Source organism: Cyprinodon tularosa, unplaced genomic scaffold, assembly GCF_016077235.1.
Source record: "Cyprinodon tularosa strain WSP-4 unplaced genomic scaffold, ASM1607723v1 ctg545, whole genome shotgun sequence".
Classification (NCBI taxonomy): domain Eukaryota; kingdom Metazoa; phylum Chordata; class Actinopteri; order Cyprinodontiformes; family Cyprinodontidae; genus Cyprinodon; species Cyprinodon tularosa.
In genome coordinates this window covers 420396-447500 of record NW_024039280.1, presented here as the reverse complement: position 1 = coordinate 447500, position 27105 = coordinate 420396, and the positions used below count along the sequence as shown (strand labels likewise).

General features: G+C 40.1%; 1 protein-coding gene across 2 annotated transcripts in view; it reads left to right on the top strand.

Moving 5' to 3' along the window:
• The window catches only part of ripk2 (receptor-interacting serine-threonine kinase 2), a 28259-nt gene extending 1386 nt beyond the window's left edge, over positions 1 to 26873 (top strand). Inside the window, exons 2-11 of one of the 2 annotated variants that reach the window (XM_038304882.1) lie at positions 3587 to 3740; positions 5797 to 5952; positions 6125 to 6282; positions 16442 to 16491; positions 16576 to 16737; positions 16970 to 17055; positions 18715 to 18822; positions 23634 to 23733; positions 25743 to 25919; positions 26183 to 26873. In XM_038304882.1, coding sequence (XP_038160810.1) covers positions 3587 to 3740; positions 5797 to 5952; positions 6125 to 6282; positions 16442 to 16491; positions 16576 to 16737; positions 16970 to 17055; positions 18715 to 18822; positions 23634 to 23733; positions 25743 to 25919; positions 26183 to 26571 — 1540 coding nt within the window. In that variant the 3' untranslated portion in view covers positions 26572 to 26873. Of the gene's footprint in view, positions 1 to 3586; positions 3741 to 5796; positions 5953 to 6124; positions 6283 to 16441; positions 16492 to 16575; positions 16738 to 16969; positions 17056 to 18714; positions 18823 to 23630; positions 23734 to 25742; positions 25920 to 26182 lie in introns of both variants that reach the window. The other variant, XM_038304881.1, reaches the window with a different exon arrangement.
• The last annotated feature ends 232 nt before the right edge of the window (positions 26874 to 27105 follow it).

The following is a 27105-nucleotide window of genomic DNA, read 5'->3' as shown; positions in this document are numbered from 1 at the left end:
CCCAAAACATGATTAGCCTTCATTTTCTACTCACCCCCATGCTGAACAACACTCTGGAGTACTTTTTTGATATCTCAAATGCATCTGGAGATCTGGGAGGCTTCTTGCTGTCTGCTGACATTCAAATAATGGAGGTCTATGGCGCCCGAGGCAGAAAGGTCCATAAAAGTCCACAAAAAACGTGTCAATATTCCTCCATACTGCTCGTCCAATGTATTCCAATCATGTTTTGGGTGTACTATTCCTTTAAACTGCTAACGTGAATTGTCTATGCCATGCTACAATGTAGGATTCAGAAAAAGATGTTGAAATGTCTGAAAGGTCGAACACAGGCGAGAGCGTATCGGGAGATGGAGACCAACAAGACCTCCCTCATTATCGCCCTATCTCAAAGAATTTTTAGAAATAGTTGAAAAATTGAGCTTTTAATTCATGTAGTGGCATCTGGCTGTTTTTTTTTTTTTAAAGGTTACTTTATACTTTGAACTGTAAAGTGCCTTGAGATGACATGTGTTGTGAATTTGGCGCTATATAAATAAACTGAATTGAATTGAATTGAACTTTTATACTTTAAGTAGTTTTTGGAGCACATACTTTTTCACTTTTACTTGAGTAAAGAGGTCAAGTTGATACTTCAACTTTTACCAGAGTGTTTTCAAACTACAGTATCTTTACTTCTACTAAAGTAACAAATGTGTGTACTTTTGACACCACTGGTAATAGCTTTAATCTGGGCAATCCTTTCATAAAGGATACCCAGTGAGATTCCCAAAGATTTTTCCCGAGCCTGGGATTATTTTTAGAACCTAGCCCTCTGGTTAAATTCCCCTATAACTTTCCATGTGCTGTGTTGTTTGGCTGGATTTAAAGCATCTCAGTTTTACGGGTTTCAACTAGGGATGCACGATATAATCGGCCCCCTATCGGTATCGGCCTTAAAACTGAATATCGGACATCGGCCACCCCACCGATATTTAACCCAATATTTGATCAGCTTCTGAGTTTCTAAAGTCTAAAAAAAAAAAATATATACTACTTCTTCTTCTTCCTCAAAAATTTCTTTTTTACAGACTTAAAAACTTCTAAAGACGAGGGAAAAAATATTGATACATTAAAATATCACAATATCTTCATATGCTGATATATTGCCATTTAAAAACACCATATCAATCTCTTTTACTAATGAAATATTGCTATATGTCATCATTATGCTACGAAATCCCCTGAAAATTCACAAAATTTTGCCATATTTTTATATGTTGATATATTGACGCGGTATCGATCTATTTTACTAACAAAATCTCACAAGAATTTGCAAAATATCACGAGAGTTTGTAACAGAACGATGAAATTTCACGAGATTTTGTAAGTAAAATAGATCGATACCGCGTTTTTAAAAATCGATTTGATATCAGCATATGAAAATATATTTGAGTATATTATTTTTCAAAGTGTCAGAAATGGATAACAAAACTGCTATTTTCAATGACTACTTATTTTTGTCCAGCTTTAACATCGGTATCGGTATCGGTTATCGGCTACATGAGTTTTAAAATATCGGCATATCGGATATCGACCAAAAACCCAATATCGTGCATCCCTAGTTTTAATCAGTGTTGCGGCGATTAAATTTTTTGGCCACGATACCGATACCGGGAAGTGTAGTATCGGCCCATATCGATACCATCTGTTTGAAATTGATGTGTGTGTGTGTGTAAATATGAAGAACTGCATACTACTTGGATGTAAAATAATTGCCATCATGGCTTTGTCAAGCTGCTGCCTACCTTTGTGAAGTAGGAAAAAGACGAATACAAAGTGAATCCAGTAGAACTTTTTATTGCCTACCTGAAATGACAATAGTTGAAGAAGCTTTTGGTTCTCAAAATGGTATCGGTGCCCTATTGGTTGGTACTCGCCGATACCACCAATTAAATGCTGGATCGGGGCCCCGCCCAATACTGGTATCAGTGCAACACTAGTTTAAATCCCTCCTAAACTCTGATTTAATGACTTTCTTTGGTTGTGATGAGCTTTGCTTTCATCATCGCTACAGTTTCTATAGATCAGGGGTTCCCAAACATTTCACCCTGTTACCCCAAAATTCAATTCAGTTTATTTCTATAGCGCCAAATTCAGAACACACGTCATTTAAAAGCACTTTACAGTTCACCAGATCATCCAGTCAAACTGATTCAAAGTTTTCTATCTAAGGAAAACCAGTTGATTGCATCGACTCATTGACTCTTCAGCAATCCCTCACACTAAGCATGCTTGTAGCGACAGTGGAGAGGAAAAACTCCCTTTGAACAGGAAGAAACCTCCAGCAGAACCAGGCTCAGTGTGGGCGGCCATCTGCTGAGGCCGACTACATAGAATCACTTGATTATATTTCTTTCTTAATTCATTTTCAATAAAATCGTATTTTTTTATTCATAATTGAAACTCAGAGTATTCTGAGTTTCAGCCTCACTGCCACAGTCTGCCACTCTGGGTCCCTGAGCAAGACCCTTAAGCCCCAAACTGCTCCCCGGGCGCCGCACAATAGCAGCCCACTGCTGCCCAAGGAGATCGGTGAAATGCAGAGTTAAATTTGTTGCTTTGTACTTGTGACAATAAAGTGGAATTCTTCTATTTTAATTATTTAATTGGACAGTTGATCATTTGATTGTACATTTAAAAATGTCATGGTGTAAATAGTAATGAAATTATAAAGAGAATTCTGTATTAGATGAAATAATAAATGTATTTATTTATTTATTTAGCATATTTATATTTTGGCCGTCGATATACTACAGAGATCACTACAAAATAAGTGTTAAAAAGTCTCTTGTAAGTATGAGATTTAAAGTCTTAATTTGAACTTGTTGAATCACAATTGTGAGAAATTAAGGCATATATTTGACTATCGGTCATAAATATAAGATAAAAAATCTTTATGAGATAATTTGTATCTCATTATTATTAATTTCATAGACAAAAGGGTCTTTATTTCTTGTTATTACAACTTTAAATCTCTTAATTATAAAGTTAAAGCTATTAGCAATGGTCCGAGTCATACATAAAATAAATTAAGTCGTAAGTATGAGACATAAGATTGTTATTTTGATAAAGAAAAATTATATTTCTAACCATTAAAGTCATAATTATTACATCTACAGTCCTAGCCCTTTCATATGAAATACATCAATTTGACATAAATAGATGTAACTTTGATTTATTTATGTAATAAATGATACAAATATATAACCTTCAATTCAAAAAAACACAAAGTTTTGTCTCCAGTTGAGTCTATTGTCTGGTTGAACACCGAGGTATTTATAACACTTCCTGTCCCATGATGTTAAATTGTGAAATAAAGTAATTATTATCTAATATCTGATTAATTATTTTAAAAATAGATATAATGACTGACTATAGAGTGAAGTAATTATATTTATTTTGAAGGGGTCACCAGTCTGTTGCAGTGTTATTTTTATTTATTTATTTTGGGGTATCATTGTTTAGACTAAGAAAATGCTAATTGCCTTCGTTAGTTTTTTTTTAATTAGGTCAAAGGTCACCTGCGTCTCTTGCTGTGTTTCAGAGAGAGGAACTGCCTGCTGAAGGAAGCTGAGGTGCTTCACAAAGCCCGGTTCAACCACATCATCCAGATTTTTGGCGTCTGCAACGAGCCAGAGTTCTTCTGCATAGTTACAGAGTTCATGAGCAACGGCTCTCTGGATCAGCTGCTGCATGAGGTAACTGCACTGCATCGCTGAGCTCAGTGTCACTGTCTGCTTTTCTAGAGGTTGGCTTCCTGCAAACAGCGGGCATTCTGCTTCACACAGTTCACAACTCTTCTGCTTCTCGTACCACATAAACCAACCGCACGAAGTTACTGAACGTCCCGTGCTTAGCTGGTTGGTTTATAGGTTCCGATTTCTTTGTGTTGGCTGGAGTTTTTGTTCTCCTGCTCCAGCAGCAATTCCTTTATTTATCATTTGTTGTAAACAAGGTAGTTTTGTCTTGGCTTTCCTGTTAATGAAACTGATAATAAAAGTGAAACGCTGAATTCAGTTTCTGTTCAGTTTATTTATAAAACGCCAGTTCACAACACTTTACAGTTCAACAACATCATCCAGTCAAATTGATTCAAAGTTTTCTATTGAAGGAAAACCTGCTGATTGCATTGACTCACACTAAGCATGCTTGTAGCGACAGTGGAGAGGAAAAACTCCCTTAGAACAGGAAGAAACCTCCAGCAGAACCACACTTAGAAATAGAAAAACAAGCATAGATACAAAAGGAAACTGTAAACCAGTTCCACAGGTGGCCTCGTCCAGGAAACACACAACCAGGCAGACGAGCTCTGAGCCAGCTCCCATTTCAGATGATGAAAGAGAGAACATCCAGTCAGTCACAGACAGAGAAACAGGACTACTCTGAAAAACAGGCTGATCTCAAACGTCTATAATAGGGATGCACGATATAATCGGCCCCCTATCGGTATCGGCCTTAAAACTGAATATCGGACATCGGCCACCCCACCGATATTTAACCCGATATTTGATCAGCTTCTGAGTTCTAAAGTCTGAAAAAAAATAAAAAAATACTACTTCTTCTTCTTCCTCAAAAACGTATTTTTTACAGACTTAAAAACTTCTAAAGACGAGGGAAAAAATATTGATACATTAAAATATCCCAATATCTTCATATGCTGATATATTGCCATTTAAAAACACCATATCAATCTCTTTTACTAATGAAATATTGCTATATGTCATCGTTATGCTACGAATTCCCCCGAAAATTCACCAAATGTTGCCATATTTTTATATGTTGATGCGGTATCGATCTATTTTACTAACAAAATCTCACAAGAATTTGCAAAATATCACGAGAGTTTGTAACAGAACGATGAAATTTCAGGAGATTTTGAAAGTGAAATAGATCGATACCGCGTTTTTTAAAAATCGATTTGATATCAGCGTATGAAAATATATTTGAGTATATTATTTTTCAAAGTGTCAGAAATGGATAACAAAACTGATATTTTCAATGACTACTTATTTTTGTCCAGCTTTAACATCGGTATCGGTTATCGGCTACATGAGTTTTAAAATATCGGCATATCAGATATCGGCCAAAATCCCAATATCGTGCATCCCTAGTCTATAACAAAGGTGTTGATGGAAGCAGCACGGCTCATATTTCTCTCCAGGATGGAGTCACAGCCAAACAGGAAGAGACGAGTCGAAGCTACTAAAAGAAAAAGCAGAGAGAGCAGAACATTGGAGAACTGACAGATTCTGCAGAGTGGGAGAATAGAGATAGAATGAAGCAGAATGATGAAAAAGGGGTCCCTATGTCCTCCAGCAGTCTAAGCCTATAGCAGCATAACTATAGAGATAGCTCAGGATAACCTGAGCCACTCTAACTAGAAGCTTTATCAAAAAGGAAAGTTTTAAGCCTAGCCTTAAAAGTAGACAGGGTGTCTGCCTCACGGACTAAAACTGGTAGTTGGTTCCACAGGAGAGGAGCCTGATAACTAAAAGATCTGCCTCCCATTCTACTTTTAGAAATTCTAGGAATGAATTAGTGAAACTGTCCAGAGGAGTTAAGCTGAACCTGTTAGCATCACATTTATTTATCTATTTTTCTTACATTCCAGTTTTTTTTTCAATGTTCTTTCATTATTTATTCATTTGCACTCCCTTAGATGGTTACTATTTTTTGTTTTACTTTGTTGTGCTTTTTTGCACAATAACAATAAAAGGAATTCTGGTTTTGATTTAGTCCATTTTCCGCCCACAGAAGGAGCTGTACCCCGTTCTCGCCTGGCCTTTGCGTCTGAGGATTCTCTACGAGATCGCCCTGGGGGTGAACTTCCTCCACAACATGACTCCACCTCTGTTACATCACGACCTGAAGACGCAGAACATTCTGCTGGATGGGGAATTTCACGTGAAGGTATGCTCGGCTGTACGTGTGAGAGTTGTGCAGCCGGTTGGCTGTTAAACTCTAAGGGAAATGCTCAGAAGATTGCAACAATGGGACTATGTGAGGGAAAATGAAAGCAGGAGGAATAGTTTTTAACTTTAGATGCAGGAGTCAGCTCCTCATGTCCTCTTCCTCTTTCCAGATTGCAGACTTTGGTCTGGCAAAGTGGAGGCAGCTGTCTGTGAGTAAAGGTTCAGGGTCAAAGCCTACAGAGATGGAGGGCACCGTGATCTACATGCCCCCTGAGGAGTATGAACCGTCTAAGACCCGGCGGGCTGACGTCAAACACGACATGTACAGGTGAGACAAAGTGCACCTGTGCCGCAGAGCTTGTCCAGAACATTTCGTTACCTTTCTACCACAAACTTCAGTTTGATGTTTATTAGAGATTTAAATCAATAATCAACCTACAATTGTTGATAATTGGTTTGTTATTTTAAAATTTGTTCAATCCGATTAACTGATAACGTCCACTTTGAAGGAATTCCTTTCAGTTTTGTAATGTTACTAAAGTCCAATAGAAGGATGCCCCTGTTCATTCTTAAAGCTATAGAGCAGTGATTCTTAACCATAGGGCCGCGACCCAAAGTTGGGCCTCCAGCGCCCCCTTGTGGGCCGCAAAAATCTTTCAGTTTTGCACCTGTGGGCGGCAAGGGCCGTGGGACTGCGTAGAGCTTCCGACCATGTGGTGGCGGTAATGCATCACTCGGTTGTTTAAAAAGCGCCAATACACAGAGAATTAGACTGTGGATAAGCAAAAATGGATAAGATTTTAAAAAGAAAAAATGAAGACGAACGCCCTGCCGACACCCACACCCAAAAGACAAAGTTTGTGCGTAAATACAATCTCGACTTCATTAAATACGGTTTCGTAAATGGAGGAACAGAGGCAGTGCCAAAAGCCCAGTGTGTGGAGTGTGGGCTAATGCTGTCCAACGAAGCTCTCAAGCCCTCAAAACTACAGCGGCATCTAGAGACCAAGCACCCGATGCTCGTGGGAAAGCCGGTGGAATATTTTAGGAGGAAGGAAATTGGGATGCAGATGCAGAAAAGGTCTGTCGTGTCACTGACAAGCAACTCTAAATGTGCATTGAAAGCCAGCTACCTCGTAGCCAGACGTGTGGCACAGAGTAAGAAAGCATTCACCATAGCGGAGGAGTTGGTTCTGCCTGCCGCTGTTGATATGTGCCGTGAGCTAATCGGAGAGGCCGTCGCAAAAAAGCTGCTGACCATCCCACTCTCTAACGACACTGTGAGTCATCGTATCGCGGACATGGCCTCAGACATACAGCATCAACTAACAGAAAGAATAAAAAGTAGCCCATTTTTTTCTTTGCAATTAGACGAGTCCACGGATGTCACGAATGCTGCACTGCTGCTAGTTTTTGTTCGCTATCGCTGGGACAGTAGTTTGCACGAAGACATACTGTTTTGTGGAGAGCTACCAACACGAACTACGGCTCAGGAATGTTTCCGCTGCATGGATAACTACTTCACTGAGAATGGCCTGGACTGGCAGAACTGTGTCGGGGTGTGCAGTGATGGTGCAGCATCAATGACTGGCAAGCATCATGGTGTCATTACACAGATACTTAATCGTGCACCAGAAGCTAAATGGACACACTGTTTTCTCCACCGTGAAAGCCTTGCAGCAAAACAGATGTCACCAGATCTCCACCAGGTGATGGATGTAAGTGTGAAAACCATAAACTTTATTAAAAGCAATGCTGTGAACTCCAGATGTTTTGCTAAGCTTTGTGAGGACATAGAAGCAGATCATGTCCAGCTGCTATATCACAGTGAAGTGAGATGGCTCTCAAGAGGACTGGTCCTCAATCGTTTGTTTGAGCTGAGGAACGAGGTGTTCTCTTTTCTCACTGAGAAAAAATCTCATCTTGCACATTACTATGCTGACACAATGTTCACAGCAAAACTTGCCTACCTCTGTGACATTTTTTCACTACTGAACCAACTGAACACCTCACTTCAAGGAAGAAACAGCAACATATTTTGTGTTGCAGACAAAGTTGAAGCTTTCAAGAGGAAACTTGCTTTGTGGACCAAGAGGGCCCAGGAAAAGAGGATGGACATGTTTCCACTTTTGTCTGACATTTTGGAAAACTCCCCTCAGGTGAAGATCGGTGACTCAGTCTCCCAGCACCTCTCCCAACTGGCAGAGAAATTTGGTGACTACTTTCCTGAGGATCCCAGAGAGGGAAACATGTGGATTTTGGACCCATTTTCAGTGGATTTCACTGTAAATGATGTTGCTTTGCCCTCACACCTGGAATCCCAGCTTCTGGAAGTTTCTACTGACAGCACTTTAAAGCTGCAGTGGGGCAAACTGGACCTGGGCTCCTTCTGGATTGCTGTCTCAAAGGAGTACCCATGTCTTGCACTGAGGGCTGTGAAACTCCTTCTCCCATTCACAACAACGTACCTGTGTGAATCAGGATTCTCCATTGTGGCCACAACTAAGACCAAAGCCCGAAACAGACTCAGAGCAACTCTGGAGGCTACTCTGAGAGTGAGCCTTTCTCCAATTCCACCCAGACTGGACCTGATTATGTCTCAGAGGCAGGCCCAAGTGTCTCATTAAGAGGTGAAGATAAAAGGGAGTTGTATTATTGTTGTTTATTGTTGTTATTATTTGTGTCATTGTTCATTTGTCACAGATATAAAGATTCTTCTGGTTCTGCCATGCAAAAATGGAGACTGCTGAAGCAGTTTTACAATGGCTTTGCAGATTATAAGGCTATAGTTTCATTTGCACTTTTATTTAATTTAGTTTATTTATATTTATAGATTTATATTATTTGAATGCATTTATTTATCACCCCCTTTTTATTGATTTCATGATTTATTTATACTTGAGATATATATATATATATATATATATATATATATATATATATATATATATATATATATATATCATTTATTTTATTAATTTAAAGTAAAAATCCTATTATTGGTCTTTTTTTATTATGATTAAAAAGCCTGAATTAATCCTTGAAATTTTTTCTTATCACAGCTTGATTTGGTCCATGAATTATCAGCCTGTTCGGTGTCTTGATGTATGTGTGCAGGTTTATGTAAATGTTTGGCGCCCGTGTGTATGGCTGCTCGTCTGTCATTCTTACGTTTTCTGTTGTTTATACAATTTTTGACCTGTGTCATCTACAGAACTGAGTCTCTGCTGGTGTATGATCGCAACACACTAATAGATCTACAACCTTTAGTCCAGGATAAGGAGTTATTCGATGTTGCGGGCCGACAATCTTTGCCCCCGCTTCTGGCGGAGATTCCGAGCCACTTGTTCCGGGTTCCTGTGCTGCTTTCTCGGAGGAGACGTCGTCGTCGTCGCGGTAGACGAAGCGGCCGGTTGGTGAAGCTGAAGTTTTACATGACGCACTGTTGTGCTTTTACTCGATCATCGCAAGGATCATTTCTGGGCCCCTGGGTGACTCGGCGTTTCTTGGATCCCATTGATGCCTGCTTGGTGCCAGTGGTCGGCGTTGAAATCCCTTTACACCGCCGCCCCTGCCTTTCCCGGCTCAACATACGCGGACGGTGTCTCCAAAACCTGAGACCGCTGTGCCGGGTTTCCCGACCTGTCGAAGCCCAGGATCAAGTTCCTGTTAGGATTGGCCTGGTAAACGCCAGGTCGCTTGTGAATAAAACTTTTATTCTTCGGGACTTTTTTAGTCACCAAAATCTGGATTTTCTGTGTGTGACGGAGACGTGGCTGAGTATTGGTGAGTCCAGTGCTCTATCTGAGCTTTTACCAGCGGATTGTTTTTATTTTAATTCACCACGGGCTTCGGGAAGAGGGGGAGGCACAGCGATTGTTTACAAACAGGATTACAGATGTAAGCAGTGTTTTCTACAGACGTCTTTCCCCAGCTTTGAGTTTACGGCTTTTGAGATGAGACACGTAAACCCAGTTTTCTGTGCTGTCATCTACCGGCCCCCCAGATATAATAAGGATTTTATAAGTGACTTTTCAGATTTTTTATCTGGGATTTTAACTAACTATGAACATGTTCTTATTGTTGGAGACTTCAATATACACGTTTGCTGTCCAAATAAGCCTCTGGTAAAGGATTTTTTAAGCCTTTTGGACTCTTTTAACCTGGTACAGGCCGTATCAGGCCCTACACATGAACATGGACACACACTGGACCTGGTAATTTCCTGCGGTCTGCCTGCGACAAACCTGGAAATCTGTGACGCTGTGTTTTCGGATCACCTGCCTGTTTTATTCACTATTACTTTGACACCTACCGCAGTTAAAACTCGCGCTGCTGCTCGGCGCTGTCGGATTATTAACCCCTCCACTGCCACTCATTTCTCTACTGCTTTTCTTCAACTCTGTGAATCATCTGACTTCCTCCACTTTGATACAGAAGAGCTCTGGTCCTGGTTCTATTCTTCCTGTCAAACCATCCTGGACTCGGTTGCTCCATTAAAAACCAGGCACCCCAGGATTAAACCTGAGCCTTGGTTTAATGACAGAACTCGTGCTGCAAGGAAGGAATGTCGTCGTGTTGAACGCAGGTGGAAAAAGGATAAACTGCAGGTTACTCTTCAGATTTTAAAAGACAGTTGGCGTCTCTACCAGAGCACGGTTAAAGAGGCAAAAAGGGAATATTTGGCAAATATCATTGCTTCAAACAGTCATAACCCACGTGTTTTATTTAACACCATTGACTTTGTGCTTAATATTTCTCAGAAGGTCTGTTTGGAAGCTTCTCCTGATGTGTGTGATGATTTTATGCGTTTCTTTATTGAAAAGGTTGGTAGTACCAGGGCTCTTATCACAGCTCCTGACTCTGACCCTTCAATTTCAGTCCCTTGCTCGGCTACTTTCAATCAGTTTGAGCCTGTGACGGTCTCACTGTTAGAGGATGTGGTTCGCCACATTAAGCCATCAGGTTCCCCCCAGGATGCTGTGCCTCCACGACTTTTTAAAGATATTTTACCTAGCATAGGGCAGCCTGTTCTTGCAATTATAAATAGCAGTCTGTCCTCAGGTGTGGTCCCTGCTAGTTTTAAACATGCAGTAGTGCAGCCACTGCTTAAAAAACCTGGCCTTGATCCGACTGTTCTGGCTAATTATCAGCCTATTTCGAAGCTGCCTTTCCTTTCTAAGGTTTTAGAGAAAATTGTGTACTGTCAGCTGACACAGTTTTTAGATGACAATGGCATTCTGGAGGTTTTTCAGTCAGGCTTTAAAACTCTTCATAGTACAGAATCTGCTTTAATAAGAGTTTTTAATGACATTCTTCTTGCATGTGATTCTGGTCACCATGTTGTTCTGATGTTACTTGACCTAACTGCTGCCTTTGATACAGTAGACCACAATATTTTAATATCGCGATTACACCACATTGCTGGTATTGATGGCACTGTTCTTAAATGGTTCAGGTCTTACCTGGAGGAGAGAACTTTTTCAGTGAATATTAGTGGCTTTAAATCATCTGTTGCTTCAATGTCTTATGGTGTCCCACAGGGCTCAATTCTTGGCCCACTGCTTTTCTCCCTTTATATACTGCCTCTGGGTTCTATCCTTAGGAAACATGGGATTTCTTTTCATTGTTACGCTGATGATTGTCAGATTTATTTGCCCATACAGCAGCAGGATGTACATTCAATCAAACATCTCCTGGCATGTCTAGGGGATATTAAAGCTTGGTTGGCCTTGAACTTTTTAAACTTTAATGAAAACAAAACAGACGTGATGGTGTTTGGACCCAGTGGCTCTTGTGAGTCCTCCTCTGTTGACCTGGGACCTTTGCAGGTCTTTTAAACTTTAATGAAAACAAAACAGACGTGATGGTGTTTGGACCCAGTGGCTCTTGTGAGTCCTCCTCTGTTGACCTGGGACCTTTGCAGGTATATTTTAAACCTGTTATTACTGATCTTGGTTTTAAGGTGGACAGTGATTTTAAATTGGACAGCCAAATTAGAGCCGTGGTTAAGTCCAGCTTTTATCATTTAAGGCGATTGGCGTCAGTGAAATCTTTTCTTTCCAGGCAGCATTTTGAAACACTGATCCACGCTTTTGTTTCAACTCGATTGGACTACTGTAATGCACTTTATCTGGGTGTCAGTCAGTCGCTGCTCTCACGTCTGCAGCTAGTACAAAATGCTGCTGCACGACTTTTGACAGGTACTCGAAAGAGAGAGCATGTGACCCCTGTCCTGGCCTCACTTCACTGGCTGCCTGTATATTTTAGGATTCATTTTAAAATTCTTATGTTTGTTTTTAAATCGGTGCATAATCTTGCCCCAGCTTACCTCTCCGAGCTTCTTCATCCCTACGTACCCCATCGGTCTCTCAGGTCAGCAAATCAGCTGCTCTTAGAGGAACCGAGAACAAAAAGGAAGCTCAGAGGGGACAGGGCTTTCTCTGTTATGGGCCCCAAATTATGGAATAACTTACCTTTGCAGGTCAGAGAGGCCCCTTCTTTGCCCATTTTTAAAGCTCGTCTTAAAACCCATCTATTTTACTTGGCTTTCAACACCAGTGGGATCTAGTTTTAAATTGTATGTTTTTTTGCTTTTAAACTGTTTTTAAATTATTTTTATTATGTTGTGTTCTTAAACTGTACAGCTCTTTGTATCAACTGTGGTTGTTTTAAAGTGCTTTATAAATAAAGCTGGTATGGTATGGTATGGTTTAATAAAAGTTTTTGTGATGATCCCCTTTTATCATGTCATTTTATTAGACAATTTTTTTGCTTGTTAAGCAATAAGTGGATTTGGTTTATTATTGAATACAAATCAAACTGTACAGTGTTAATATATAATGGGCCCCGGGCCACTTTGTACTATAAAAATTGGGCCTCAAGGTCGAAAAGGTTAAGAACCCCTGCTATAGAGGACAATCTTTTATTTCCGGGTGGATAATCTAAATAAGCGCTCCTCCTAATTGTCAATCATTCTGGTGATATGTTTATATAAGGCCGTCGTACCTGCTCATCCCCAGCTAGCTATATTTTTTAGGGATCCACGATATTGGGATTTTGGCCGATATCCGATATGCCGATATTTTAAAACTCATGTAGCCGATAACCGATATCGATACCGATGTTAAAGCTGGACAAAAATAAGTAGTCATTGAAAATAGCAGTTTTGTTATCCATTTCTGACACTTTGAAAAATTATATATTCAAATATATTTTCATATGCTGATATTAAATTGATTTTTAAAAACGCGGTATCGATCTATTTTACTTTCAAAATCTCGTGAAATTTCATCGTTCTGTTACAAACTCGTGATATTTTGCAAATTCTTGTGAGATTTTGTTAGTAAAATAGATCGATGCCGCGTCAATATATCAACATATAAAAATATGGCAACATCTCGTGAATTTTCGGGGGATTTTGTAGCATAACGATGAATTTTAAATGGCAATATATCAGCATAGGAAGATATTGTGATATTTTAATGTATCAATATTTTTTCCCTCGTCTTTAGAAGTTCTTATGTCTGTAAAAAATACGTTTTTGAGGAAGAAGAAGTAGTAGTTTTTTTATTTTTTTTTTAGGCTTTAGAAACTCCGAAGCTGATCAAATATCGGGTTAAATATCGGTAAGGTGGCCGATGTCCGATATTCAGTTTTAAGGTTGATACCGATAGGGGGCCGATTATATCCTGCATCCCTAATATGTTTCTGGGCAGGCTAACTTTCAGGTGCATATATGTGGTGAGCTCCATTTTTATCCAGTCAACTCGCATTTCTTACCACTGTTCTTTAAAAATGGCCGAGGATCGTAAGACAAGGTTCCCGCGGGTCCTTAAAAAGTCTTAAAAGGCATTGAATTCTTCAAAATAAAACTAAGGCCTTAATTAGTATTAAAATGTCTAAAATCAGTCTTTCATAGGTCTTAATTTTTAAAACATCATAAATAGGATTATTTTTATTACGATTTATTTTTGTAATCTAAATAAAACATTATTGTTGAAAACATTATTTTTTATTTAAAAAAAATAATGGCTCGCCATATTTATCCCTTAAAATTACTTTAAAATCACCGGTATTCGCTGAAAACGACCGACAAGCGTTGCCGGCACCATTTTTGTTAGTCACGTGAAATGACGCTTGTGGCGCTCATACGGAAGGAAAACCAGCATGACGGAGCCGGTCATGCAAGCTAACGCTAACTCAACAGTGAGTTTATTACTTTCATTTTTCTGTAGTTGAGTTAGCGTTAGCTTGAGTGACCAGCTCCGTCATGCTGGTTTTCCTTCCGTATGAGCGCCACAAGCGTCACGTCACGTGACTAAGAAAACGTAACGGGATTGGCTGGGTGTTGGACGCCACAATCCATTGCTAATGTCTGTGACCTGAAGTAACCCTTCCCTTTTTACATGAACTTAGACGCCGAATTTAAGACAGTGAAATAGAGCCAGTTGAATCTCAGGAGGCTGAAAATATTGAGTTTGAATTTTTTTATATGCAGATTTTTTTTTTTATTAAACTGAAAACTAAGTATTGAAAATGTAATCACTTTAAAATAGTAATGTGAATTTTTAGCCTGAAGAGAAAATAACGAATGAAATTTCAACTGTGTAGAAATAATGACAATGAATTTTTTTTTAGGTCAAAAATGTGTTCTGAATATATTTTAACACTGAAACAGTAAGAACAAATACAACATTTAAATCTCAGTGAATCCGTGTATCATTCGTTCTTTCTATTTTCAATTGTCAATCAAAAAACAAAAAATCAAAAATTGACTGGTTATTTTGTTTTTTGTTTTTTATCGTTAAACCAAAAACGAAAAAAGGATTGGTTTTTCATATTTCAATTCTAAGCTCAGATCAAGAATACGAAATGGAAAAACGGACAGCAACGCAGAATTTGATTTTAATATTTAATCGGTACAGTTTACATGACCCGGAAGTTTGGTGGAGCGTTAGCTAAAAAAACAATTGGCTTACTCCCACCACGTTCGATCAAACTGCACCAGATAAGGCAGTCGGACCTATCAGCCATGGACAGTTACGTTTTATTTCGAGGATCCAAGCGTGTGACTCTTGAGGAGGACATGACAACGGAGAAAATTTGCAGGATTTTCCAGGTATAACTTTTTTCTTGAAACTTTTCTGTGCACTGTACTTTTAACTAGCAACAACAAACAGCTTCTCGATCAACATAGTGTGTGGTTCTAGCGTCGCCATGGTAGCCACTTCATTACCCCAACTGCTGCGCAAAGAGCTATTTCCGGGTCACGTAAACTGTACCGATTAAATATTAAAAACAAATTCTGCGTTGCTGTCCGTTTTTCCATTTCGTATTCTTGATCTGAGCTTAGAATTGATATATGAAAAACAAATCCTTTTTTCGTTTTTGGTTTAACCATAAAAAACAAATAACAAAATAACCAGTCAATTTTTTATTTTTTGTTTTTTGATTGGCAATTGAAAATAGAAAGAACGAATGATACACGGATTTCAGTGGGATTTTTAATTCAAATCCCAGCGACACAGATTTACTTCCATATGGAGGAGCTGCAGAGATCAGTGTTCAAATCTGAACTCAAGAAACTATGAAAACGAGAATTACTGAAAAGGAAGCCATAAAAAAAACAAATCATAACAAACCTGTGGAACAAGGTGCTGTGGTCACATGAGACCGAAACTGAGGCTACATACGAAATGGGACACAACACATCAGCTTTAGATGATGAAACACGATCGCGATCGTGAAGCCTGTCTTTGGTAAATACAGGAAAGCAGAGGTTCATCCTGCAACACAAGAAGAACTGCAGCAGGATCGCTTGGCTTAAAAAGCACATTCGTTTCTTTAAATGGTCTAGTCAAAGTCCAGCATTAAATCAAACTTAAACTAATCTTCTGCATGTATTTTTACCAAGCTTGTGTAACTTTCTCCAAACTTTTCCAGAAAGATTCAGACGGTTCTGTAGAGTCCCGACCCTGGAGGACTGGAAACAAACCTACTCGCTCTTTTTCAGATTTGCATTTGCTAAGAATTGTGAAACTAACTCGCCCTTTTCCTTCCACTTCACTACAACGCGTGATGGTGATTATGTGCCAAAGTTAAAGGAGTTTGGCCAGAGCCACGGCCTCCGTATGAACTCATGGGACTCAGATGTTTGACCTTATAACAGAAGGTGGTTCCCCCGCCTGCTGTGGGGAAACTGCGTACCGTCAGCCTCAGGCGCTGATGAGGAATATTTAATGGTATCGGCCTCAGGATTTGTGAGCGAGGAAATGATTGCTATTAAAATAAATGACTTTCGTTTTCCTCTAAGCAGTTTCCGATTTGTTTCAGCTCAGTCGACGAGTCGTCACACTTCCCTAAACCTGCTTCTCTGGTCAGCTCGCCTAAGGGGGGGGGTATCCCTGCTGCTGAAGGGGAAAAACCAACAGAAAGCAGAGCTGTGATTGACTGGTTTCTCTCTGTGCTCTCTCTCTACTCCACAGCTATGCCATCATTATGTGGGAGGTGCTATCCAGGCAGATTCCCTATGAAGGTGACTCCTCTTTGCTCCCAGACCTGCTTCCATGCTTATCTTCTCTCTCTTGTGTTGAAAGTGAACGTTTTACTCTGTGTTCAGAGGTGACCAACCCCATGCAGATCATGTTCAGCGTGCTGCGTGGGAAACGTCCCGACACCAGCCAGGGCAGCCTGTCTGCAGACATCCCCAGCAGAGAGACGCTCATCAGCCTGATGACGAGCGGCTGGACCGCTAACCCCGACGAGCGGCCTTCTTTTCTCAGTAAGGAGACCTTTTTTTTTTCTTATTCTCATTGCTATTATTGGCCAAGTCAGCTTTCAGTGTATTTCACTGTCACAGCCTGTCTGTAAAATAAACAAAGAGGAATGTCAAGATAAGAGCGAAACTGCTGAGATGTGTCATTGCTCATTGCCAGCTTCTTAGCAGCAGCTTAAGTGTGTTATAAGAGCACTAAAAAGTATCTGACGTTTCTGGTTTCATTGTTTTTTTTTAGAGTGTTTAATTGAGCTGGAGCCGATGGTGAGGCGATTCGATGAGATAGAGTTCCTGGAGGCTGTGCTGGAGATAAAGAGGTCAAAGGTTAGTCAAGAAGCTTTCCATGGCCATTTCTCAATGTGTGTACTTGTGCGTTCTCATGTACTCCCTAGTGCTGCTCCATTTCACAAAAACAAAAAGGCAGAGAACGGAAAAAGTCCCCGGACCTTGTTTTTGTACCCCTTCTTGAGATTGACAGCTGTCCCAGCATGCACTGCGGAAGCAGCAGCTTCCAAAAGGGCGCTCACAGAGCTCAGAGTATTAAATTAAAAGTTATCTTTTCTGTTGTTCTATAAAAGAAGTTTTTAAGATAAATTAAGACTTTTAAACATCACTATATGGCGCATTTACCGATTTAATGCGTAATTTAAAAAAAGAATTCAGAAGTTGAGAGGACCGCGGCAGCCAGCGGACCTCCGAGGCTAACTGCAGCCAGGGCTAATGTTAGCCCGTCTGAAGCGGCCCTCTCTCTGCATAGCCATGTGTGAAGGACCGCTGGCTTTGATGGCAGGTTTTTGCTTTATTTGTTCATTATTATCCCCCCCACTAAATGAAAAAAGTAAGAATTTATTTTTATCCATAGTCTATTAATAACAGGAGGTGAAATGCAGCTCTAGACGAGCTGAGCGTGTGGTGATGTCATCAGTACGCTTCTGTTCAAATTGACCCAGATTTATGCTGCGTGCTCCCGTTCTCCGACAGTCCATACCAGGGTTTGATAGCTTTGTTTTTGTCAGGTTATGTTGAATTGAAATCACGTTATTAAATAAGCTGCAGTTGGTTTCATTCTTAATGTAAATATTAATATTTTACTAATACACCAAGTTAGTAGTAGTTTCCACCGTTTGCGGTATTAGATCTTTTGAGAATGTCATCCATATCAAAGTTGGTAACAGGGGGTATCCTTAACTGAATCGCAAAGCATTTAAATTGAATCGTAAATGGAATTAAATCAGGCTTAAATCCAATGGGCTCTATGCACAACTCCACTGATTCCTGAACTTAAGGAAGCTTCTTTGTTTCCTCTGTTTTTCTACTGGATGAACTGATTAATCCAGGTGTGCCTGACCTCAGTAACCATATTCAGACACACCTGGATCAATCGGTTCATCCGGTAATGAAAAACAGGAAACAAAAGAGCTGCCTCAGTTCAGGAAGTAATGGAGTTGTGCTTAGAGCCGATTGATTTAGGAAATCTGAATTCATACCCAGCTCTACCACACTGATCCATGTCTCGGTTAGGGAATGTGGGCTCACCCACTCAGCCTGAGTAATGATGCAATCACACAAATAAAAGGCTGAATATTAAAGCTGTGTAATCTGGGACAGTTTGAACTGTGGTGTGACGTGTTTCAAGGGCGGAAAATTCCCCTTCCAGGCTTCCTTCTCTTTTTTGTAGTTTCACTGCATTTGTGAGCCCAAAAGTGAGGTCATCTTCTCTCCGGGCAGTTTGAGCTGGAGGAGGAAGCACAGAATGATGAGCTCATAGAGAAAAACATTCAAATCATTTTTGTGCTCTAATGGTTTGAAACATAAACATGCTGGTTTTAATGTAATATTTTAGTTAATAAAAAAAAAACAAATAGCTTTTACCCTTTCAGTTTCATTTTCCTTTTTTCCTTCAGATCTCAATCTGTTCTGGTAGATTTAGTCGAACTGCTTTCTTATGTGGAACGTTGTCCCGTCTTTTCTGTTCCTTTACAGCTGAGACGTGGATCAGACTGCTGTTCATCTCAGCCTGCAGAGCATGAGAAGAGAAACGAGGCCGGGTCTCTAAATAACCTGAAGGAACCCGCCACCCCATGGCCTCTGGTTAGTATTCACTTATTCTTAAACAAGCATGTTGAACAAAACTATGTTGATGCAATGTGATAACAGATCCCTTAATTGTACTTAGGTAACCCTCAGTCTGTTAGCATACAAAAGGCTTTCCCATTAAACTATGACACCCTGTCAGATTCTTGTGTTTTTACTCCTTGTTTTTTGTTACTCTTGATGATGAGCTTAAGTGTTTTATTATAAGACCATGTGTCTGGAGGTAAAGTAACTTTATCTGTTCAGAGTATTTCTGTAGGAAGACAATGCAAAGAGCCATTAGTGGGAAAATAAAGGAAAAGAAAAGTACATTGCTGTGGCATAAAGTTAACACACATAATTAAAGATAATAATAATGAATATTTAAAATAAGGTTAGTATATGAAAAAAATGGTGACAGCAAAGCATGACGCTATCGCGATCGTGTTTCGTCATCTAAAGGGGCTGATGTGTTCTCATTTTGTATGTAGCCTCAGTTTCGGTCTCATGTGACCACAGCAGCTTGTTCCACTGGTTTCTTATGATTGTTTTTTATTGCTTCCTTTTATTAATTCTAGTTTTCATAGTGTCTCAAGTCCAGATTTAAAGAGAACACTAATCTCTGCAGCTTGTTCCCTCCATGCTCTTTTACTGCAGTTGAAAAAAAGTTGGATTGAAAACTTAACTATTGCTGTTCAGATTGCATAGTTTGTTTGTTTTTTTATCTTGATTTAAAGCATCTCAGGGTTTAAGCTTTCTTACAGTATTCTGGGAGCTTATACCTAAACCTGCTTCTCCATGTTTGGTTCTGGTTCTGTTAGGGATGGAACGGTTTATGAAAACCGTCCGAACCGTTCGGTTCGACTGTCTCGGTTCGGTTCGCGTGTGTTGCGTTCGGTTCTTGCGCTGCTCCTTTTTCTCATAGGTGAAGCGATTACACTCCAGAGTAGAAGGTGGCGCTACTGCGACCAAAGCCAACCACCAGTAGTAAACAAAAAGAAGAAGAAGAAGCAGCGTAGCCGGGTGTAGCAGGAAAAAATCAGTTGTTGTGGAGAATTGTGTGGGTATGGCGAGTGGGAAAGAACAAGAGTTGGAAGACGTGCCAGCAGCACTTTATAGGTCTGCTGTATGGGACCACTTTGCATTTAGAGTGACCTACGATGACGGTGGAAAGAAAGTTGTGGATGAAAGTGCAACAGTGTGCAAGCATTGTGCAACACGTCTTGTTTATGCTAACAGCAACATGACCAACATGTCAGGCTAACCCCGAAATCCCACATACTCCATCAGCGCTCCCCCCCGCTGCGCTCCAGACCGGCTGCACAAAGCAAAGCCTACAGCCTCCACTGTGACTCCTGTCGGCTTCGCTCTGAGTTCCTTGGAGATGGTAGAGGGCATGCGCAAGATGATTAAATTCAAAGCAGCAAAACATGCGGAAATGATCCAGGGTTTCCGCGGATCATTAAAAAAAATTACAATTCATTAATTTTTGGGGATTTTTTTCATTAATTTCAATAATTTTTATGGGATTTCGGTGTAACAATCAACATATAGCGAACCGAACTGAAAACCGTGACCAGAAGCCGTGAACCGAACCGTAAAATTTGTGAACCGTTCCACCCCTACCTAGTTTCTGTGTGTGTACAGAAAGTAGATACAGTAGACCTAAGAAGTCTGGCTGTTGATCCACTGACAGCAAGCCTGTAATTAGGTGCTGATCTATTCAATGATGTATAGACTGACAGTAGACAGTAGATGCAGACAGTACTCTGGATCAGCTGCATTTGTCTGATCCACCTTTGAAGATACCGCTGCAGTTTATCAATTAACCATAGATTAATGAATTCAGCGGGGAAAATTAATTACCTCAGGATTAGGATTCCTTCTGTGATAACCTACTGAGCCTAGTGGCAAGCTGTGAAGCCATTCTGTGGGACCGATAACCACTAATAATTACCATTTATTGGGATATAACTCCGAAGCGTCCGGAAAATGCCTGTGTGATAGAAGACAGAATTTACATGAGGAGGAACCCCATGAGATGATGCACAGGTCCTACCTGTTAGAACAATGTTTTTATAGTTTATCTTTACCTGCTGCCAGATGATTTCACCTAAATGGACACATTGATCCACTACCACTACTAAAGCAATAATCTAATTTCCCCAGTAAGTGACTATCATCCAAAAATTAGTCGCAAAGAGGGGAGCAGGGATGTTCAACGTGCTCAATCCAAGGATGACACATAAAGCTTTACTGCAGTTAGGGATGTTTATTGAACAATTTCCCTGTGAAGCATTATACAATAAATAGACTTGCAAACTTTATAGGCTTTAAACTTGCGGTCAACAGAAATATTGGCACTCTGTCTTAGCCTCTCTCTGTATCAGACAAACCAACAGAAAGCTGAGCAGATCCAGGTGATATTCATTAGACAATCATTCAGCTCCAGACACATGCAACACCGACTTATAGCTCCACCCACACATGCCCTTACATACATCTAACACATGCACCCTACAACACAAGACAAAAAATATCTCCTTGCCTCCACATCCCTATAATGTTTTTATGTTTACAACAGGCTATGGCAGGCCGTTTTGTTATATATTAGTTTGACTGCATATGTATTCCTGATATTTGAAAATAATTTTTTTTCCTTGTCAAAATGACAATTTCAAACAAAATGACATCATTCATATCTAGAATAAACATTCTGGATGTCTAGAGAAGTTGTTGATATACAGGTAAACGTATCGGTTGTTCTTCTGGAGATGAATCAGGCGGCAGCAATCTGAGCTATTCCTAGTCTATAAGTGTAAATAGCCAGCTGTAGGTGGGCTGGATGGTGCTGTTGATGTGGGTTTAAAAAAAACCAGACTCCTAACCAGACTGGTTGAGTTGTTGTTGATGAGAGTAAAACTGGAAGGACTCTGTAGCATAGATTAGGTCTCAATGAGTTTTAGAAAGTTAATTGAAAACTAGAGGAGATAAAGGAGGGTTTAGTGGCGGTTTATTGCTGGGTATCGTCAGCATATCGGTGAACATTGATGTTGAATTTAAGAAGCAAATGAGCAAAAACTAAATTGTGAACATGATAGGACCAAGAGCGGAACCCTGAGGGACACCAATGGAGAGGAGATGGCTGGGATTTGGCTGATTTTAGATGAATAACCTGAGAGGTCTGATTTTTCAGTAGATCATAGTTTTCTCAAGGAGAATGGTGCGAGTGATGGTTTCGAATGCTTATGTCCAGCCTCAAGAACGCTTCAAAGCCCACAATGTTTAAGGGGTTGGTTTTCTGTGCTGTGGCGAGGTCCAAAACTATATCGGAACTGTTAATACCTGAGATGTAACTTGTTCTTTTCTAAAGTATGCATGTTTGGTAAATATAGAAACATGCAAATTTTGTAAAACAAAAGTAAGTAAATTTAGCTGGAAGTTGATAAAGGAATGGGTTCGTTTTAACATGAACTGTTATGCATAATAATAGTGATATTAATGCCTACCTCACTTTGTTTGGTTTATATGTGTAACCTGTGCAGAAACCCAGCACTGAGAAATCATTACCAAACTAACAAAGATTGCTTTGTGTTGAACAGTAAAAGCTTATCTGGTTTGTTTAGCTTAATGCTGTGGAAAAATCCTTATTGTTGCTTTTAGATATCAATGCGGGTCACACCGTGGTGGAGGACAGTTTAGACAGCAATGCTTTTTATTGATACAGAACTACAGCTGTCAGGAATGTAACCATGGTGACGGTTCAGACGGGTGTATTTACTGATATTTTAATCCATTTTTTTTTTTTGCTACTTTGTGGGTGCAGCTTCTGTTCAAGGTGCACAGCTGTTCATTTTAACGTTTTTTAAATAATTTTTGACGCCTCTACATTTTCACATCAATTCCCAAAATCCTGATCCAATATTGATATCAGAAATCAGTCCGATATCAGCCAAAAACGAATACATTGACCTCGCTCTGTAAAGTCCAATGTTGGTAGAAACACTCTGTTCCGGTTAAGGATCCTGTAATCCATTGTCTCCAGCCAAGAGTTTCCTCCATGGCTAAAACCAGGGAACATACATGAGGCTCAGTGGATTTTGTGCAAGAAGTCATTCAAGCTCAGAACGATGGGAATTAAGGCAGTGGAGTCGCACATGCGAAGCACGAAACACAAAGCGTCAAAATGGAGTTACAGAGAAACAGCCGGTATTTCTCAGTTTAGTTCCACCCTTGTCTCTGCAACGCCTCCACTTATCACCAAATCAAACATACTAAGAAAACCATACAAAGAAAAATAGCTGCAAAAAAGACTTAGCACTGGTTATGTTGGGGCTTTAAAACTGATTTGTTTTGTTCCCTGCTAAAACAAAGTTTGTGAATTCAGTTAAATAATTGTTAAAATATATCTGTCATTTGTGTGTTTTTAGCTTTCTTCCTGTATGGGAAGCTTTTCAAAATTTGAAACATTAGTGCAGTGGTTTATGTTAAATTAAACTTTTGGGTAAAGTTGTCGCAAGCAGGTTTTTCTTGTGTTTCTTGTGAATTTGGTCTTAAATTTTTATTTCAAGTGGCATTAAAAAGTCTTAAAAAGTCTTGAATTTAACTTGCCTTATGCTGTAGGAACCCTGGGTATAAAAGTAGATTTTTCCCACAATATAAACTTTCTTTAAAGGCTTAAAAGCATTTGGACAAGGAAACCTTCAATTTGTTGGTGGAAAAAAGTGAGTGTCTGTCTATAAATAGAAAGTAGCCTGAAAGGTTAGAGTGATGCTCTCCTCTCCCTCTGGTTTATATATTGACTCCCATGTGTTGTTCTCTCTCAACAGTGCACCTCGTCAGCTTCCTGCTCAGGATCTTATTCCCCTCAGGAGGAAAACATCTCCCTGCCAGGCGCCCTCATCAGCACTCATGCTGCTTCCTCTAAACGTAACGATCTCTTTCCTGATCTGCCATCACTGTTTCAAAAACCTACATCACTTATGTGATGCAGAAATGTCGTTATGTGACTGACGCAACACAAAATAATGCAGAAACACTGAAGCAACTGAACATTTCTAAAGGATGTTTATCTGTCTGATTGGCCTAGTCAAAGTCTAGACCTTCAGCTAGTGGGGAAGCTGATGCTATCTATCCAGTCAGACTGAATTATGCTGTTTGACGTTGAACAAGCGGCGTCTTCAGTTGCATCTACCCTGAAAGCCGCTTCTTGGAAGAAAAGTGTTAATTATAAACGCATAAAGCATCTGTTTGACCACTTTTTTGCTTCTTTGCGTTGATCAGTCACATAAAGCTCTATTTAAAGTCGTAGGGAAATCATATTTAAATGTCAAATCATTCTGACTTAAATATCTATATAAATGTGTTCTTTATCAGAAATTTTGAAAATTTCTATTTAAACAAAAATCCTATCTTAAAATCAGCGTTTTTGTTTTTGTTTTGTTATCTTCTGCAGGCCAGTTAGTTCTACGTCAGCCTGAACACCTAAATTCGGCCAATCGTATATCAACGTCCATCTGTCAATCAACTTTTTTCGGTCATAACATCTTCATTCATTTGTCACAGCTAATAAACGTAACAGTTAAAATAAGAATTATTTACTTTCCCATTGAGTTCCGTCCCAGTTAGGCCCGTCCCGATAACAAATTTTGCTGAACGATTGTCTAGAAAATTATTGCGATAAAGGATAAAATTGTTTGAAGACCTTTTTACACTGATTTAATGGAAATTACGTAATAATGCATGCGATTTTCTGCCAAAGACAACAAAATAAAACGAGAAATAAAAATCAAATGGACTCTCAGTCTCTGTTAACTAAAAATGCACTTGAATAAAAACTAACAAGATAAAAGCATAGTGGAAATAAAAACTACATTCAACCAAAACAGTACAGATAATAAAGTCTGTATATCATTAGATTTTATAAAAGATGGCAAAACTGCCATTTAAAGCTACAGTGTGTAATAATTACAGGGATATACAGTCAGAAATGTAATATATTATACATAACTATGTTATTTATCATCATCTATGAGCTCAGCCTCTTAACCTTAATATTTGCGTTGCCTTAGAATTCGTTATTTATAATTACATAGGAGCGGGTCTCGCAGCCATGGAGGCAGACATCTTTGCGCTACGGCAGCGCAGAGCCAACAAACTAGCGATTGCGAGATCGCCCATTACGCTCGAAAGTAACTACGGCAAGTTGAGAGAGATGAACTGAGACGGTACTGAACAATAGATGGCAGTATTAAAATTATCTATGTAAACAAACCTCATCACTTGAGAAGGTAGCTGATGCGGACGTCGTGGAAGACATTTTGTCCCGTAACGCTCGCCGTACTGTTGGGGGGGAGAAGCGGTGGGAGGGAGATGTTCGTGTTGCTGCGGTCTGCAGTCTGGACGTTAGATGTTGCTGAAAATTACACACTGTAGCTTTAATAAAAAAATAAAAAAACTTGAACTTGACCACATATCCAACGTAGCAGAGCGAAGTACTTGTTTTCAACAATATTAAATGGTAGCATCTCTTTAGCAATTAAATTAACTACGCTGTCCACTCCTAAAAAATTAGGAAGGGTAGGGGTCGGTGGAAAGCACCGGGATTAAGCCTTTTCATCCAGCGTCATCAATAGAAAGAGAAAAACACAGGCAGAGGCGATATAGCCGATATATTAAATGACGTGGATAGTTTATATTTATCGTGCGATTAATTGATTTATTGATTATCGAGACAGGCCTAGTCCCAGTGTTCACGGGGATGGACGTCCGTGTCTTCGGCAGGCGTAGAGCTAACAGAACTGGGAGAATTCAGAAATCCAATGGTTGGAACAGCCGTTTCCCTACGACTTTAAACGCATCGTTTTACGTGACGAACGCAAGTTCGTCCTATCCTCAGTTTGACGATGGGTTCTGAGTTTAGTTTCTTGTTTTGGTAGAAAGCCTTCCCTCCTCCTTCATAGTTCCCAATCTGGAGCATCCACAGTCTCTGAAGGATCCCCGTGAGGTCAGCTGCTTCCAGCCCAACAAACTTATGAATGATTTAAACATTCCCATCGCGTCTGCCATGCCTACCGCCGAGGCTGAATCATCGATGGAGAACCTCAACCTTAAAGGTACGATCGGTCAGATGATGGCCGCCAAATGTGAGAGAATAAAGCTAAATGTCTTGTTTATCTGGTTTTCCGTAAAAGTTAAAAAAAGACGTTTCGCCACCTCTCCAGGAAGCTTTCTCAATTCAAGAAAAAGAGGTGGCCAAACGTCTTCAAATCTTGGAAACCATGGAGTCCCGTGGAATTTTTTTTTTACTTTTATGGAATGACTATGACCTGGATGAGTGAGAATCTTCATCAGCATATTTATCTGTTTTAATTTGCAGCTGATCACTCGCCTCCTCTGCACCGCCCCGCCACGTCCCAAGGCCCCGTCGCTCGCTGGATAGCGATGCGGCGAGAGGACATCGTCCTCCAAATGACAGAGGCCTGCCTGAACCAGAGTCTGGACGCGTTGCTCGCCCGCTCCATGCTGATGCGAGAAGACTACGAGCTGGTGGTCAACCAGCCCACGCGCACCGCCAAGGTCCGCCAGCTGCTGGACAACTGTCACAAACACGACGAGGACTTCTGCCGGATCGTCGTGCGCAAGCTGGTGGACAACAACCAGGGAGGCCTGAAGCCGTACCCGCCGGAGATCTGCTCCCCGACCAGCGCCGCCGTCCCCAGCGCGCCGCCGCTCTCCGTCTCCTACAGCAACCACAGGAACTTTTAGCAACACCCTGAGGAAAGCTAACAGAAACTCTTCAGGTCGACACTACAGCTCTGTTCTCAACATGTCGAGCTCAGTCTTTCAGCTGGCTACCGGTTATGGTACAAATTGCATACCAACTAAAAAAATTGAGGTTTTTTTTATGAAACCAAAAGGCTTTAGACTGTACCAGTGTTGTGTGTAAAATGGGTTGGATTGGAGAGGAAACCAAAAGGTTTTTAACAGTCTGGTCCTGTTTTGGTGTGTTCAGAGTGTGTGTGCATTTCCTCTTGTTGGTGCTTATTTATTTAGTGGAGGAAACAGGACTGTTGGCTCGTCGCTATAAAAAAAACGCCTGGTTATAAATCGGGTTTCCTCCTGAAATGGGAAATTAGTGCCCATTTCTACTCTGTCCAGTTTTCCCTCACAGTTTGGGATTCAGTCAGACAGATGCTGGATCCATCCTATTTAGCTTGTATTATAAAACCCAGAATAAGAGAGGCGAGTGTGACGGATGGATGGATGATAAAAGTGATTATCTGCTATTTCTTTCCTGTC